Source organism: Chrysemys picta, chromosome 16 (genome assembly GCF_011386835.1).
Source record: "Chrysemys picta bellii isolate R12L10 chromosome 16, ASM1138683v2, whole genome shotgun sequence".
Lineage (NCBI taxonomy): Eukaryota > Metazoa > Chordata > Testudines > Emydidae > Chrysemys > Chrysemys picta.
Genome location: NC_088806.1, coordinates 32,145,715 through 32,162,965, shown reverse-complemented (window position 1 = coordinate 32,162,965; position 17,251 = coordinate 32,145,715). Strand labels below are relative to the sequence as shown.

General features: G+C 44.0%; 3 protein-coding genes across 7 annotated transcripts; 1 reads left to right on the top strand and 2 right to left on the bottom strand.

The window, feature by feature from the left end:
• Positions 1-136: 136 nt before the first annotated feature.
• Positions 137-4,498, bottom strand: TRAPPC4 (trafficking protein particle complex subunit 4). The gene is made up of 5 exons (XM_005299805.5): positions 4,265-4,498; positions 3,597-3,771; positions 3,247-3,350; positions 1,254-1,380; positions 137-465 (listed from the first exon to the last, which is right to left on the bottom strand). Exons 1-5 carry the CDS (start codon positions 4,437-4,439, stop codon positions 387-389), a joined length of 660 nt encoding a protein of 219 aa, XP_005299862.1. The 5' UTR covers positions 4,440-4,498; the 3' UTR covers positions 137-386.
• A 71-nt stretch (positions 4,499-4,569) lies between these two features.
• On the top strand, positions 4,570-8,315 carry RPS25 (ribosomal protein S25). 2 transcript variants are annotated; one of them, XM_005299797.5, is made up of 5 exons: positions 4,570-4,699; positions 5,059-5,154; positions 6,533-6,716; positions 7,625-7,720; positions 8,254-8,315. In XM_005299797.5, the coding sequence occupies exons 1-4, from the start codon at positions 4,697-4,699 to the stop codon at positions 7,717-7,719; spliced, it is 378 nt and encodes a 125-aa protein (XP_005299854.1). In that variant the 5' UTR covers positions 4,570-4,696; the 3' UTR covers position 7,720; positions 8,254-8,315. The 2 variants fall into 2 exon arrangements, with proteins under 2 accessions (XP_005299854.1, XP_005299853.1); XM_005299796.5 differs by having other exon boundaries at positions 7,625-7,751.
• Positions 8,316-8,498: 183 nt separating this feature from the next.
• Positions 8,499-17,148, bottom strand: CENATAC (centrosomal AT-AC splicing factor). 4 transcript variants are annotated; one of them, XR_010593029.1, is made up of 11 exons: positions 16,843-17,113; positions 15,249-15,415; positions 13,769-13,867; positions 13,068-13,134; positions 12,913-12,975; positions 11,644-11,708; positions 10,963-11,071; positions 10,359-10,389; positions 9,826-9,915; positions 9,312-9,479; positions 8,499-8,696 (listed from the first exon to the last, which is right to left on the bottom strand). XR_010593029.1 is itself a non-coding variant. In XM_005299794.5 (11 exons), the coding sequence occupies exons 1-11, from the start codon at positions 16,957-16,959 to the stop codon at positions 8,615-8,617; spliced, it is 1,023 nt and encodes a 340-aa protein (XP_005299851.1). In that variant the 5' UTR covers positions 16,960-17,148; the 3' UTR covers positions 8,499-8,614. The 4 variants fall into 4 exon arrangements, 2 of the variants coding, with proteins under 2 accessions (XP_005299851.1, XP_042707721.1); XM_005299794.5 differs by having other exon boundaries at positions 9,312-9,444; positions 16,843-17,148; XM_042851787.2 differs by having other exon boundaries at positions 9,312-9,444; positions 16,665-17,034.
• Positions 17,149-17,251: the final 103 nt, after the last annotated feature.

Genomic DNA, 17,251 nt, shown 5'->3' with positions numbered 1-17,251 from the left:
GGTTCTGGACACAGTAAAGCACAGCTTAAGCTAGAATAGTTTCAGATGGTAAAACAACACCAGCATGACAACCAGGCTGCATGTTTGCACTAGTTCATACTAGCTCTAGCAGGAGTGAATGCATCCAGTCCAAGAATTAATCTATCCACACTTTAAGGGAATGTTTATTACTTGTACATCCAAAGTAACCATTTGTCTGAGCCATAAATTAAAGCTGCAGAGAATTTTTATATATATATAAATAATAATGATATATATAATCATTTCTGGAGATGATAAAAGCAGTTTGGGACCTCATGACCTCCTCTCTTGCTGCTGTAGCCAGAGACAGGATCCTGAAAAGGCTGACTAGTGAGGAGAGGCCCCATACTGACACTGGAAGAGTCCTATGATCCTGGTCCAAATGGTCCAGCTTTTTCTGCTACCTCCAAAGCAAGTTTCAAGTTTTGATCGAACAGCTCACACCTGAAATATTCACAGAAATACAGGCATCAGAATCGGGTGACAATCTCCATCTACAACCTAAAACACTGGTGTTTTTAATCAGAGAACAGTTAGCTCGAAAACAGCCCCATTCCTGCACCAGCTTCTCTTCCATTCCATACTCTGCTAAGGGCGACTTTTTGAATCAAAAGACTGATTAATAAAGTGAGTTCAGCTTTGACATGCCAAAACAGTTTCAAAAAGAAAGCTTAATTGCCACTTTTATAGGGGTTAAAAGTGCAATAGGGGCCCTGCCAAGAGAGAGCACATCACATTGCTCAAATGGAACAACTCCAGAGGTTTCCTCCAGCCTTTTGTAGAGGACAGGAATCAGACTGGTGTCCTTGGAAGACCTTCTCCAAGAACTTGGCAGCGCTGAACCTCATTATGGAATTTAGTTTAATCATGCAAAAAGTTAGGGTTTTGATTGACGCAGACACTAGTTTTGTTTGAGGCACAAAGTAGTCAGGTATGCTACTAGAACTCCAGTCAGCAGCCCAGGTCAAAAGAGAACCCAGCAATCTTAGGTTTATTTTTAGTGGATAGACTCAGGGAATGGGAGCTAAAGACATGGGGTCTGCTTCCAATTCTGTCACTGTCCAAGTAACCTCAGACAGTAAAATCACCTGTCTGCTTCCCCACTGTAAAATAAGTATGTCTTCTCTTCCACAAAGGGGGTCGTATTAATGGTTGCACAGTGCTCTCAAAGTGGAGAGCTGAGCAAGTGCTAAGTACCTTGTTATTCTACACATCATCTGCCTACTCCCTACCTGATTGGCATCTCCAATGAGTAGAAAGGATTTTTCAGAGCAAAGTCAGAATAAATCTCATAGATCTTTCGCAGAAGGGACTCTATCCCAGCTTGCCGTGGATCAGCAAGCACCACAAATTTGATCCCTGGAGCCATAATGAAAGAAGTATTAGCATAGACTACACGCAAACTGCAAAGGTAATACTATGAAATATATTCCCAAATATAATTGAAAAGCCCTAATTTACAGGAAGGACGGGAGAGCAGCTGACACCGTCTGAAGAATATTTAAAACTTGCCTTGTTTAAATTATATAGAGAAAGATTAATGACTGAGTAGTGTATTTTAGCAAGCTACCATTCAGGGTGTCAAGTATCAGAGGGGTAGCCATGTTAGTCTGGATCTGAAAAAAGCGACAAAGAGTCTATAAGGTGCCACAGGACTCTTTATCGCTCCATTCAGGATGTGATTTTACTTCTAGAGCACAGAGCATATTTTGTAACATTGCTACTGTGCCTATACACTTGAGCACCTCTAGGGGAATCTTGCACTTCAAGCACAGGCTGGGTTTTATTTGCAATTCCTCAACTAGATTCCAGACTTTAAAGACATGTTGGCCAATTGAGGCATAGACAAGACAAGCTAGTTTCCCTTGCTGTAAAGGGGATAATTCCTGGGTGGTGAGTAAGCAGTTGCAGGTTAATTCATATTTGTGAGGTACTTTGCCATTTTAGGACGAAAGGCACTAGAAAAGGGCAAAAGACAATTATTTCAGTATCCAGTTAGGGAGCACCAGAAGTATACAAAAGGATTTACAAAGAGCTGATGGGCCTCTATCCAGAGGAACTGACAATCTAATTCAGAGAAATACCATATGAATAAAGATCAAGCACAAAAGCAGTACTTTTGCAGCAATATACAAGTCTAATAAATACTCCTGAGGGCATTCTGTGCACAATATTTTGAAATTCTGCAAGTTTTGTCAATAAATAAATGCAGAGGCTCCAGCATGGCAGTGGGGAAGACGCTGCAGCCTCCCCACCCTGGGGACACAGACTCAGTGTTGAGGCTGCACCTGACCCTGGGGGGAGGGAAAAGAGAGATCTGGATGCACAGAGGCTCATGGGGGGGGGGGGGGGGAGGAGGGAGAAGGAGTTTCCAGATGCAGGGGCATTGGGGCTCTGCAGGGGCTTCCAGGTGAATGTGGTTGGGGGCTCAGTGGAGGGGTCTGGGTGCTGTGGGAGTGGAGCTTGGTGGGGATCTGGGTGCAGCTAATTGGGGGTCACTGGCATGGGGGTCTGGATGTCGGGGCTTAGGATGGGGCTCATCAAGGTAGGGGTCTGAGTGCAGGGAGCTCAGTGGGGGGTGGTCTGGGTGCAGGGGGCTCCAGATGCAGGGGTTGAGGTTCAATGGGGTGGGGTTTGGATATAGAGCGATAGGGGGGTTCTGAGTGTATGGGATGAGGCTTGGCAGGGGTGTCTAGATATGGGAGGTCCAGATGCACAGGGGTTGGGTGGATGGAGGAAAAGCTCCCTGTACAGCAACCCCTCTCCCCTCAGCTGAGGAGTTATGGGGGCAGGAAGCAGGGGAGGATACTGAGCTTCCTGCAGCTGGGGGTGGGTCTCACACAGCCCCAACCACTCCTTGCAGGGGAAGAGGAAGTCCTGTCTTCTCCTGCCTCCAGCCCAGCCAGGACTAGCAGCTGATCCCGGCTCAGGGTAGGAGCCACTGGCTGGAGTGTCCCCAGCCCTGTGGTGATTTACCTCTCTGCCGGCTGCCTGAAACAATGTACCTGCACAGCTAGGGAGTGCTGCGTGACTGCTCTTGCAGCTTCCCTGTCAGGAAGTCATTTTTCTGCAGGGAAGCAAAGAAATCTGCAGGTGTCATTAATTCTGCGCATGCACAGATTCCCCCCAGGAGTAAATAAAGCAGTTTGTACTTGTCTTTTCAGAGTGAGGGAGAAACAGCCTCAAGGATGAACTAACAGGGATAACATGAGCAGTAAGTCTTACCTGTTAAGGTCTGAAAACAGTGTAGTTTAAACGTGTCTGTTTCTAACATCTCAATACCAGAACTCCCCAGCTCAGGAGACAACTGGGACCCAATTGCAAACAACCTTCACAAACAAAGGGAAATTATTTAAGTCTAACACAAAAGATGCCTCTTCAAGTTACTAGGGATATGATAGTGTATACTGGGTCCCTTCTCCACCCTCAATTTGTCTTTGGGAAGTGTACCTTCTTGGGGGCAAGGAATGTGTCTTCCTCTGGGTTTGGCCAGTGCCTCACAAATGGTGGACATTACTACATCAGTGCCATGGTAACCAGGGCACAGAGAGCTAGACTTCCCAGTGCAAACTCACGAGTGGAACATGGAGGCCAGCATAAGCTTCTCATTGGAGGAGAGGCGAGGCCGGCCAAAACGGATGGACACGGGGTAGTTGGTAGGGTTGCCAAGGTACTCCAGCACCTCCTTCCCATCAGCAGTGTATTTCCCATTCACATCAATGCCATTGATGGAAAGCACAGCATGTCCAACTGAAAGAAGCAAAGGGAAGAATCAGAGCTGAGGCTTATTTGCTTTCAAATGAATATTGGAACTAGGAACTCCAATAGCAGACCTGACCACTGGCCTCTCTAGACCTGTCTTTAGGAGGAATCACTATTAGAGTATTTATGGCTTAGCACAGCCACTGTTAAAGTGTAAATAGTGTCATGACACTACTTCCCACCCCGCAAGCACAATCAATGTGCCCCAGTATCTCCCAAAAGCACAAACTCCCCCCCAACACCTCTCCAGTGAGCACAGCCCCCCGAACCTCCCCAGTGGCCGGTACCAGCGCCCTAACCCCCTAGTAGGCACCGTCCTCCCCTCCAGCTGCCGGTACCGGCACCCAATCCCTCCAGTGCCCTCAGCGGGCGGTACCAGCCCCCTGCCGGCCATAGCTCCCCCCCAGTGGCCGGTACCAGCCCCCTCGGCGGGCGCTACCAGTACCACAGGCCTCGCTGGCGCCTCCGGCCGGACACCCACCCCGGATGCTGTCCCGCTGCCCGAACGCCACCACCACGCGCTCGTCGTGCAGCTTAAGCACCAGGTCCAAAGGGAAGCTGAACGTTTTCTCGGTCTCGGATCGCGGCGCGTAGTGATCCAGCTGGTAGATGAGGCCGCCGGCCTTGTTCACAACGTACACGCTGAAGATGGCCATGTCGGCTCCCGTCAACTCAGGGCACTTTGGGAGATGTAGTTCTATGTGGCAGCGCAGTGCATTGTGGGAGAGACAATTATTTCCGATTTTGGAGCGTTGTATTATGGGAATTGTATTTCTTTCCGGTTGACCCGGACGCGGTGTTGCTACGTGCTCCGGAAGTGCAGTGAAAGCACGGGGTTTCCCAGACTCCCTACCCAGGCTTTTTCCTTTTTCGTCCGACATCTTGCAGCGGCAGCAGCACCACCACCACCACCATGGTGAGCCGGCCCCAGGGTCTAGCTCCTCGGCTTGGCCTAGGACAGGGGTCTCTGTGAGAGAGCCGGAGCAAGTGGGTGCAGGTTCCCTCGAGGAGGCCTAGTCCTGGACTCTCCCCCGTTGGCAGGCGCCCGGGTGGGGAAGGCTCATGTTAGGGCCGCGTGGCCCGGCCTCACCTGTGCCGCGTGGAAGCTGGGGAGAGGGGGCTCCGCCGTGGAAGCTTCTTCCCGCGCCCTCGACGGGCCTGCGCCTGGCGGTATCGGGTGGGGGCGGATTTTTCCCAGGGCTGGCGCCTGCCTTCATCTCTCCTTCTCTTCCCCCTCCCCCCCTCCCCCTCCCCCCCGGTCTCTTCTTTCTCCAGCCCCCCAAGGACGATAAGAAGAAGAAGGATGCGGGGAAGTCCGCGAAGAAAGACAAGGACCCAGTGAACAAATCTGGGGGTAAAGCCAAAAAAAAGGTAGGAGTCTGCACTGCGGTGCGTGAGTCCACTGGGCTCTGGGGTGTGTGCTCAGCAGTAGGGCCTGGGTACTCAGCAGAGCACTTTTGTCACTAATTATTTTCTGCGTGCCCTCTGTAAGATGAGCCTGTATCCTCTCCCTTAGGGGTCTAGGGGGCAGAGAGCAGTAGCTATAAGGTCAGTTTTCCTGTGTAGCTGAGCCCTAGACTGTGCTTAAGGTCACACAGTGAGATAGTGTATTGTTCTATAATTAAATCTCTTTCTTTAGTCATACTGGTAAATCGTATTTAAGAATTATATAGGAGGGTTTCTCCATTCAATATTTAACAGTAGTTGTGACTACAGACTAACTCCTTGGTGACTGGGAGGGAGGCTTTCAAACAGAGATTTCCCTGTGTCATAGAGCTCTTTAACTGTTGTTTTTTTTAATGTTTGAAGTGCTTTAAAATAAATTATATTAATTCCTAATTGCCAACTGTATGTCTTGGACCCCATGTAGAAATAAGCTGATTAAACATGTTAACAGGTTATTTTAAACCCTATAGTCCCTTGGAGTTTAACTTGACATAATTATTTAAGAGGGAATGTCATGTGATTATTGAAATTAGGAGTATCTCTTCAACACTTTATACTTTTGAGTTGCAAGGGGGTAAATTGCAACCCCCTACCCCCGTTAGTATAAAGGTGATCTAAAAGACTTTTCAACACCGAAGACAGTTTCACTTCCTTGGTAAGTATAACATCATAATCCTAAAAAGCAACAGTGTGTCTTGTGGCACCTTTAAGACTAACAGACATCTGTTAGTCTTAACGGTGCCACGAGACTCTGTTTCTTTTTACAGATCCAGACTAACACGGCTACCCCTCTGATACTTTACAGCATAATCCTACTAATTTTGGGATGTCCCATGCTGTTACAAGGTAGCTAATGCCTGAATTTCAAATGTGAAAATTGAGCTGGTTGGGTGGGAAGTTTAGTCCTGCTTTATACATCACAAAGAAGCAAATGTTAGTTTCAAGTTACACTTTGCCACTTTTGGGGATGACTTACTGATGCAGCATTGATAGTACTGAGCAGACCCTCAAGTGGCTTAACACAGTATGATTGAGTAATAGTGGTAAACATACCTGATTGCTGCCTGCTCTGGGATTTTCATTTTGTGGTAGTGTAGAAAAGGCCCTATTGTGCATGTTGGAGCGTGGTGCAAATGGGTCAGTGCTGATAACATGGTGAATAGGTGTCTATAATTGGTGCTCATCTGAGCAACAAGCTTGCATTAGGTGGTCCTGGAGGAAATGCTAATCATGGCAAAGCTTTCATTGAGAGGGTATTTGTGTTGTGTCTTTGATGGTGATGTTCCCCTTTTTCTTCTTGTAGAAGTGGTCCAAGGGGAAAGTAAGAGACAAGCTGAACAACCTTGTTTTGTTTGATAAGGCTACTTATGATAAACTGTGCAAAGAAGTGCCCAACTACAAGCTCATCACGCCAGCTGTAGTCTCTGAAAGGTTGAAGATTCGAGGATCTTTAGCAAGGGCTGCCCTCCAAGAACTGCTCAGCAAAGGTAAAAACACACTGAACTGTGGATTGGGAGCCCTCAAACTAGATGTATTCTTTTATCCCCCTTATTTGTTGGTGATTGATTCGGTACAAATCTGTTTGCAGGTAGCTTGTATACAAAGGAGTTCAATAACGAGCATTTTAAAGTTTTTTAAAATCTTAAGTCTCCTTTCTTTCCTTATCAGTCTAATATTTTACTTGGCATTTTAATCTCTCTATAAGACCACATCAGAATTGATGTAATCTGTTCCTACACAAGTTACTTGTGTTCATAATATTTTTAAATATAATGCAAAAAATTATGGATGCTTGATACGCATAGTGTCTGAACAGTAAGATCCTACCTAGTGTGGAAAATAGTGTCAGGAGATGACTATGTAGCCAGGTCCGCTGACAACCTAAGTTCCCTCTAAGCTGCACCGGCCGCCCAGCCTGCTATAAAGTGCTTTGCACTTCAGGTCCCCCTCCTGCCCTCTACCTTGGAGCTGCTCCCCAGAGCCTCCTGCTTGCTATAATTATCCCTATGAGTCCTTTTAGAAAATAGATATAGATCTATATCTATCTAGGTTTGTGTCTACTGGCCTCACCTTAATAATTTGGTGCACATGAATGGAAAAAATTAGGGGGCACATTGTTGACAACTGAAAACCTGGCTCAGTTTTGCAATGGTAACTGTTCCTGGATCATGCTAAAGTCCTGCTATCCTACAAAACATTTACTGTTGGGACTACTGTGTTCTAGACAGGACCTTTGACTCTGGTTGCCAGGGGCGTTGATAGGAATTTATTTCAGTGTTCCTGGTGTAGAAGGCACAGTGGAACACTTATTTCAATCTAATTCTGTTATTTAAATGCTGTCTTAAGCTCTTAAAGTTTCTGCACATTTCATAAATGTTTTCTGCTTCCTTTGTAGGTTTGATCAAACTTGTGTCCAAGCACCGAGCCCAAGTGATTTACACCAGAAATACAAAGGGTGGAGATGCACCTGCTGGTGGGGAAGATGCTTAAAGTGAGGTGCTATTGAAATTCTAGAGTTGCAGGTATCCCTTCCCCTCTGATGTACACATGGTTAATAGAACTGCTAGTCAAAATCCTCATGTGAATTCCTCATGGTGGACTCCTCCAGTGCCTTGTGGAATCCCTGATATTAGGAATCTACTTCTAAATAGAGTAAAAACACACAGCCATATAGTGCTGAAATCACTAAAACTGAATTATTGCCTGCCCATGAAATAAATTAGAGGTTGTGCTGTTAAATAGTAATGGATATTTGAGAAGATGGGGTAGATCATTTCTGCTAGGCTCACTCTGTGCTTTTTAGTCCCATGGTTGCCTTTTTATTAAGGCCTCTCTGGAATTTGCTAGGTGGCCAATAGCTAGCAACCAACCATCCAAACTCTTCTTCATATATATAATCACTTCATAAAAAGTGTCAGTTGTTGGAGGACTTTTCTTTCATATCACAAGTGTTGCAGTAAGACAGATTTTATTAGATGTGTTCCACACAACTGATTGACTAACTCACTACTTTTTGCTTTGCAGGTTTTCCAGTCGCCTCTGCACTATTTCTTATGTAAATGTATACAATAAAATTGTTGAGTTCATTTTTGTTTGCTTCTTATTAAGGGGGGAGAGATGGAGTTAAAAAAAGCCTCATATGCTTTTTAATGGTATAGTGCTGATAGCTCTGGCCAAAGAAGCCTTGGACTCCTTTTAATCTATGCTGTAGGACAGCACACTGAAGTCCCACTACTACTAGTAGTTTTAATAAAGGTAGATAAGCAAAATTAGTTCGAGTTCATGTTTTCTATACAGGTGGATTGTACACTCTGGTAAATAACAGCACTGACAGTGTCAGAAGTTACACACTTTGTACATTAAATATGAGGATGTGTGTGCTCTTTCATTGAAGCTCAGATTTTGGTCTTTTTCGGGTCTTCCTTTGACTGTCTCTTTCTTGGCTGGATTCAGCTTTGAACTGATGTCTTAAAAAAAATGAAAGTCTGTTTGGAGAATGCAACATGCTAGGAAACATACTATAATCAGCACTACAGAACAGCAGTTATCATAGATGCCCACCTCTATGCACTTTCAGGTGGGGGCATTAGTTATCACAGTCTAAATATTTCATAAGGATGTTTACTGTTCAGGTAGCTATGGCAAACAGCACCTCCTGTAATTCAGTAGTGTTGTTCACAAATCTAAATCAGTACTTTATAGTGAACTTCAGCCTGTGATACCCCACTACACCTACAACTGTCAATTTATACAAATTGCAGCTTCTTGTGAGAACAGGAGTCACATGATATAAGGCAATGTTTTACTTACAGTGCTGAAGGCCATGTTGCTGCAGCAGAGACATGACTTTGTTTAAAGGTGGTGTGTGAGAGATTTCAGCAATAGAATTTCACAGATGCCAGGCTTTATACATTGAGCATTAACTACCTCCCACTACTTGCAACAAGACATCTATTTAAAATAGATTACTACCCCTCTCAACAATCATTTGAGACATCCCTTTCCTACAAATTGCCAACATTGTATACATACAAGGAACCCTACCTCTTGAATTTGTCAGCCCATGAGAGGTAGATGCTTACCTGGATTGCCACCGCCTGCCATGATTCCAGACCCGTCCGAAGGAGGGAAGCCAGCCTTCACCTGTCTGAGAGGTGTGATCAAAGTTGGCACCAACACGATCTGCTGGAAGCTTTTTCAGCTTCTGCTTCTCCTCTAAGAATCATTAGTTCAGAGAGAGTGAAGAGGTTCTATCAAACATTTTAGGTAAAGTTATAGGAAAAAATGGTTGGGAGAATAAGAGTCTGTCTGAATAGGTAGGGTGGTTTTTTTTGTTTGTTTGTTTTTTCTTACTAGAGTCGGACTAACTGGAATTCATCTCCAGGATTATCAGAAAATCACCATTACCTAGCCTCTATGCAGAGTTTAATGTACCTCATCTACCCTGCACCACTGAAGTCTTATACATAAAGTCATACTGACTTTGTAGTAGACACTTCATTCTATGTATAGTGATTTGCTTTTTAAATAAAACCAGAATTAAAAAAACTAGACCTCACCTCAATTATTCAAGTAGTAACATCCAAAGCCACTCACTTTCTTTGAGAAATTCCTCATATGAAGGTCCAATCTGCTGTTTACTTCCAAACTCCTCTTCATCCTGCAGCAGCCAGGGAGGTTTGGCGCCTAGGAGGTAATAGGGAATGTGCTTGGCTACTGAAATAACCCTAAATACAAACCCAGGGGGAGAGGATGGGAAAAGTACCCCAAAATTTCTGCATAATTTCCCTAACAAATCAGTGGTGAAATAGCTTCTCCTGGAAGTACTATCCTTTGTGCTTCCTCCTTTGTGGAGAAAATAAAGGACTACGCATCTTAATTTTCACAGCTAAGAGCCATTACAGTTCATACTTTGCAACCATACAGTTAGTTTCAAAGGAGTTTCCATTATAAGCCTGATTTTGCTCCACCCAATTCTAATACCTAAAATCAGTCTGAAATAGTTAACAATTCTCACTCCTGCCATAATTTTATGTTTTAAAGTTACTTTGCAGTCTTCTGCTGGGTTCAGCCCAGAAATGTTTGATAAGGTTGTAAATGTGAAACCCTGGCAACAATTAAACATGTACCTGTGTGAACATTTCCCTTCCCTTCTGATTCCTGTTTTCAAAAAATTAAGAAAATCCCAATTAGAACTGGATGATTAAAAAGAGCAACTTTTATTGTAACTTTGTACTACCACAGCAGAAAGACACTAAAAAACTGTAACAGTTAATAAACTATTGGATTGCACAGATCTTCAAGTATGGACAAATAGACAAGGGGAACCTAATCGAAAATAGTAGCTCATGGGAGTGCGAATTCCATTTGAAATTCCCTTCCCCAATGAAACTTTGCAATAAAGATAAACAAAGAGGGTAAGGGTCTTTTTCTCTATCCCCATCTAACAGATTAGCCTGTGCTAGGGATCTATCATTTTCAGTGCATTTCTTTTAGGAAACATTCAGTTAGTGAAACAAAAGTCCCATGTTTCAGGGCTGAGAGTTTTTTGCCCACTCAGTTGCTGAAATCCATTGGGTTGCTTTCTCAGTAGCTATGCCATTGGGGAAGCCTACAAACCATAAATCTGATTCTTATTAAATGCTAAAAGTATGAATTCCATTAGCTACGATCTGAAATACCAGTACCCATGAAAAACGGAAAGTGACTCTGTAAGCCCCTCTCCAACCTTACCTGGTGGCCAATAAAAGTCAGAGCATGGTTTCCTTCCATCCAGTCTAAATCAGGTGTTATCTGAATCACACTTGGACCAAGCTGCTCTTCTGTGATGATGGTGATGTCACTAGAACACAGGAGCCAAAATAGCTTGTCAGATGAGGCATTTGGTATCCAGACAACAGCAAGAGAGCAAATGTTTTTCAACCTACACCATGGAATTGTTAAATAAAAGTTCTGGGACACAGGTGAGGCATAAATACTTCAATTAGTGTGTTCAGGTTTGGAGATTTTTAATGGGGAGGAGAGGAAATTCAGCAGCAGCTAACAATAATTAGCATTTATAAAGCACTCTGTCAGTCTAACTCTTTGCAAAGTTTAGTCCCTAAAACACCCTTTTGGAGGCACCTTTTCAGAAAGGGTAACATTAATTGTTTGTTCTACGATACTGAAGGAAAAATTAATTTGCCCACTAGGGGTTTGCAGATGGCTGAAGGTGCCTGCTGCTGCTCTTGAGAACTGTTTTAACCCAGAGAAATGGTACAGGTAAGTAACAGATAGTACAGTGATAACAATCATCATACTGGCCAGGGAAACAGTGTAGTAACTGTCTAGATAATTGCTATTCATCATTTCACCAAATTCAAAACTCCTAAGCAGAGGGGGCATGCACGATGATATAAAAGGCAAATTTCTTACCTTTTATGCCCTCCAGGTGTACTGAAGGCAGATGATTCATCGCAAAATTCTGTCCCTGTTTGAGGCTGAGTTTGATTCAGGAAAAATAAAAATTTTTTCTGGTATTCAACAATAAGGCCCTTCCTGTTTTATGAGACACCTATTGCAATCATACATTCATGTTTATATTCGGAGGGCAAGGAAAATGGGAATTTTCAGTGTAGATACTAAAGCTTTTTGTTTGCCCTGGCTCTGCAGTGCTAGCAAGAGAAAACAAATACGGAGAGTGAGCTGTCTTTTCAATGGCTTGTAAATCACCAATAGAATTGTAAGCTAGATTCAAATTGCAGAATATTTATTACTGATGAGGATGGAGCCAGACTTACTTAAGGAGTTATAAAGTGCAATCTTTTTAATCTGTAAATAGAGCAATTTGAACTGGAGTCATTGAGTGAATCTACAACACCACAATGCCCTTTCTATGGAGTCAGACAAATTTTGCACTTTTTAAAGATATAAAAGGGCCAATAACTTTACCTGTTTTGTTTGAGTATAGTCAAAAGGCCTAACGGATTCCATCCCCTGTAAATGCAAGACTGAATTCCCAGCAAGAGGATATATCTGGTTCCAGGTGCTTCTTTAGAGAATGCAATGCATGAAGGGAATATACATACTAGTATCTTATAAACAAGGGTATTTAAGTGTCTAGGTTTCCACAAGTATTAGGGGGTAGCCGTGTTAGTCTCTATCCACAAAAACAACAAGGAGTCCGGTGGCACCTTAAAGACTAAGGCATAAGCTTTCATGGGTAAAAATGCATCTGAAGAAGTGAGGTTTTTTACCCACAAAAGCTTATGCCCAAATAAATCTGTTAGTCTTTAAGGTGCCATCGGACTCCTTGTAGTTTTCCACAGTGCAGGTATAATAGTACATTTTATTCCAGATTCCTTCTCGGTCACCCACGTCCAACCCTATCCTAGAAGAACTAGCAAGGATAAGAAGATTTCAGTCACAGTGATCATTCAAACATAAGCACTGCACTATTTGTAAGACTGATAACCACATCTGAATTAAGCCAGAGATTTGCAATCACAGAGCAGCAGTCCTATCAATTGTCACATCAGAACCTCCCCACTGGTAGGTGAAAGAACAAGTTATTAGACGTAAATTGTATGTAGTTTTAACATAAGAATCAATGCAGAAAGTAGCCATCTATAAGAACTCAGAGGGCTTGTGGAAACAATCAATCATTTGCTGGATACTGCTCAGGTGCATCCTGGGAAAACAAACCTCTAAGACCGCATGTACCATTTCCTGTCTGCTCTGCTCCACTTCTCGGATATGGGATGCCATCTGGAATCGAACAAAGCAAGAAATAGGATGAGGACAAAAGGCAAAGCAAACAGGTAAGTCAGGTAAAGCACACCTAGGGCATCTCTGTTCACCTCTTTAATGACCTCATCCTCTTTTTCTTCGTAAGCATCCAGAGCTTTGACAAGTGAGGATTTGAACCTGAAAGAATATTTGAGAGATCAGTCACTTTTGTGGCATGATTTAGTCTGACAGCTGAACTGCTGGGAGCTGGGAACACCTGAATTTCTACCTCAACCTCTGACACTGATTCTCCGTGCCTTAGTTTCCCTATTTGTAAGAGAGGGATAAAAGGCTTACATTTGCAGGGACCCTGCAAGGATTAATGAGTTACTGGTTGTAAAGCCCATAGAAGATAAGCCATGATGAATGCTAAAATTTTGCTATATATATATATATATATATATATATATATATATATATATATATATAATGACTGGAATAAACACAGGACTGGATAATCTTATGACTCAGCTTTTTTTATAATTATGCTAATAGAGGTTGAGCTAATCTTATGCTCGACAAAGTGAGGTGATCACTTGGGGAAGTCAGAAAATCATCCCTAGCACAATGTAACTAGCCAGGTGCTGGGGATGATGGTATCAGATATTGTTTGTTGCTCGAAGCAGGAGTCTAGGCTAATTATTTATTTATACAACACCACAAATACACACACTAAAACATCTCTGTTCCAAAGAATTTTGAATCAATAGTTGGATCTAATGTAGCAAATTCTATACCCCTAAGCAAAGAAACAGACAAGGCGCCTATATACCGTTCATAGTCCTCAGGGGAAATCAGAAACTGCTGCTTTAATTTTGCTTCTGCTTTGTTCTCCCACCAGAACTTGTTGGCTTCTTTTTTATGCTCCAGGCTTTAAAAGAAAAAAAGAATAAAATCAAGTTTGATTAAATCACTTAAAGCCTGAGCTCCCAATCTAAACTAAGTAGAGAGCACGTGATTAATAACTGGCATACATATCTCGTTAACAGCTTATCTCAAACAGATAGAGCAGCTTTTTGGGTTGCCCATGGCTATGTGACAAAAACTAGAGAGGTAAGGATTCCAAGATAAACGGATATTGGAAGCAGGTAAGATATGCTGTAGCACTACAGGTACTGGTTTTCATTGCTCATTAAAGCAACATGAAAAAGCAAAGTGTATTTTGTGCAACCCCAATTTTAGGGTTTAGCCTGTTTAAAAGATCAGTAACAAAGTCCACATTCAAAGGTCTGTTTGGGCATCACACACCACTAAAATCTGGTGTTTGGTTCATGTCCTTCTCCGATGTAGAATTTTGGCAGAGTCATAGAAGCCTTGAAAGATGCACGCAGCACATCTGTCTCCCTTGATAGTTGTATCCTGATCATCACTGTAGCTGTAGAGTGTGAGCATTTCTTCTTCCTATATCTCACAAATTTAGTCCATACAAAAGCCAATGAAAGCTGTCTCTGAGCAACCACACTTTAACAAGGAAAGATTTATGGAACAACAAAGTGTTATCTCACCACCGCTATACAGACCTTGCACCTCATTTTGGTAACTTTTTTTTAGAAGTACAATATTATACAGACCTACCATTAAAATATTATTAGTGAATAATAATACCGGAAGAGTTAGGAGTCATTTAAATTACTAGTTTAAAGTTACGTTGTGTTAGAGTAACTAGATTTTAAGCAGTGGGTTTTCTTTAAGATCAACACTTCCATATCTGAATTGTCATCATGTGCCCCCCGGGAGGCCCTTAATGTAGATTCTATATGTAAATAAGGTTGTACACATTTTAGAAATATACACTGAAGACCATCTTGGGTGTGTTTTCTTTAGTTATTTACTTCTGGAGTGGACAAATTAAGAAAGCTGTACATGTTAAGCAACTTGCATCAAACACTTTAGCATTAGTTCTCACAACCTCCACGGAAGATCATGGAGGTAAACAGAAGGGAAGTGACTTGCCCAAAATCACATGGCAAGTCAGGGATAAGGGAGGAATAAAAACTAAGGGCTGTCAGAAACTTCAGTAGAACTGAAATTATGTTAACTTCTTGTCCTACACAAGCATATCTAATTGGTTACAGCAGGGATCTAGTTACTAACTCCTTGGTTTTATTGTCAGCTCTGCCACTGATTCACTATATTATTTGAAGCATGTCACTTCATCTCGGTGCCTCAGAGTTGAGGGGCTGTGCACATACAAAGTATTATTAAACAACATAACATCCCCCAGGATGCAGATAGGGCTGTGGACACCCTACCTGGCCATGTGCTGCAGAAGTCCCCCATGCAGCACTGTCAGGCTCCCATGGCTCAGGTGCCTTTTCACCTCCCGCTTGCAGCAGAGACACCAGAAGAGTTGATCATGCTCCCCTGCCTCATACTTCACAACCACTGCATTTTTAATCATCTTCCGAGCCAACTGCACCTGATTGAAGGAGGGAAGAGAGGTAAATTAGCTGCTGTTTACCAATTTTTTGAAAGCTGGGTCTCTTAAAAAAAAATGAAATTAATCATGGCCCCTACAATCCCATCATGTGCTTGAAAAGGGCTATGCCTCTTATTGTATACATCTTTGGCTCATGCTCCTCCACCCAGCTAGTCTTCTGAACTCTCATCTCCCCTTCCCACATACACTTTAGTAAACACTAATGCAGATTTTTGTAATATTAATTATCCTCTCCTTTCCCACATGCTTTCATGAGTAGTAAAATAATTAATGTTGATGTTTAGGCTTTGTCTTCACTGTAGAAAAAGCGGTTGTTTACATAGAGACAGGTATCTCAAGTTAGCTATCTCTATGTAAACAAGTAGTGACAAGGCCCAAGTAGTTTTTACATCAATGTCAACCTTATATCCTCCACGTTGGATTTACATCAACTAGCTACATCCAGATAAAAACTACTGATGTCTCCAGTAGGCTTTTATATCGACATAGCTATCTCAACATAAAAACACACTTTTTTTCCCCAGTGAAGACTGAGGCTATGTCTACACTACACAGCTTTTAGTGACCTGGAAGTGTCGCTACAGCCGTGCCGCTAAAAGTCTCATAGTGTAGCTGCTGTTTGTCGGCTTGCCGACAAAAGACTTCCACTCCCAATGAGCAGAGTTAGCTTTATCGGCAGGAGAGTGCTCCTGCTGACAAAGCACTGGTCACACTGGCGCCTTGTCATTAGCAAAATGTTTGTCCTTTGAGGGGTGTGGCTTTTTTTTTTTTTTTTTTAAACACCTCAAAGACAAAAGTTTTGTCCTTCACTTGCCAGTGGCATAGCCTTAGCCATCGACTGGCATTGGCATTAGTAGCCATTGAAATGAAGAGGGCTGGTCACACCTCAGAGCTAGTGGCTTGGATAGCAAAACTCCGTTGGACATCTCTGCAGCATTTACACTCGCTTCACATTTTGGATCTTTTCTTTGCAATTGGAAAAGTTAGAAACTTACTTTAAAAAAAACTCAGAAAGGTGGGCTAAGGGAGAATGGCAGTGTCTGGTTACACCCTTGTGGCGGGTCTCCCACCCCAGAGGCTCACAGCCCCATGCTCTGGGAAATGCTGACTTAGTTACCACCAAAGACGAGCGGTGTGAAGCCCGATCACCTCTATTATTTCGCATTTAGCGTGCGGGACAGATCGGCACTCTATGAGCCCATTTTCCTGATGGGGAGGCGTGACTCACCCCAGGTCAAGCCGCGAGCTGGTCTCAGAGGTGGGGATAGAACCCAGGCGTCCTGGCTCCCCGCCCCCTCCAGCTCGACGGCCGGCTCCGCACCCCGAGCTCCCTGCCAAGCGGGGGCAGCAGCTTTCCGCCCAGCTACTGGAGGGGCAGCGGGAGTGCAGAGGCTCCCGGCTCTCACCTTGGCCTGCAGCCGGCCGAGCGCCTCCCGCAGCCGCTGCTGGTGGCTGCCGCTGTAGAGGTGACGCCGACCCGTGAAAGCGGTGAGGCGGCAAAGGGGGCAGTAAAACACCCCCATAGCGGCGCTACGAGCCCGGCCTGGTAACCGCCGCCATCTTAAGGCGCCTGCCTCGACTGACGACTCTGTGCGCAGCGGTCGCAGAGGCGGGAGCAGCGAGCCCTAGCGGCCGCTCGCCAACTGCACGCGCGCCCGCCTCAGCGCCTCCCCCGGGAGCTCCCTGCGCCACGGGCCGCAGTTCCCTCACCGCCCCCTCAGGGGGGCCCAGGCCCGGCCGGGCTCCAACCTTCCCGCCTCAGGGGGCGGCGCTGAGGCTTGGAGCATTAGGCCAGCCTCTGGGCTGGGTGCGAGG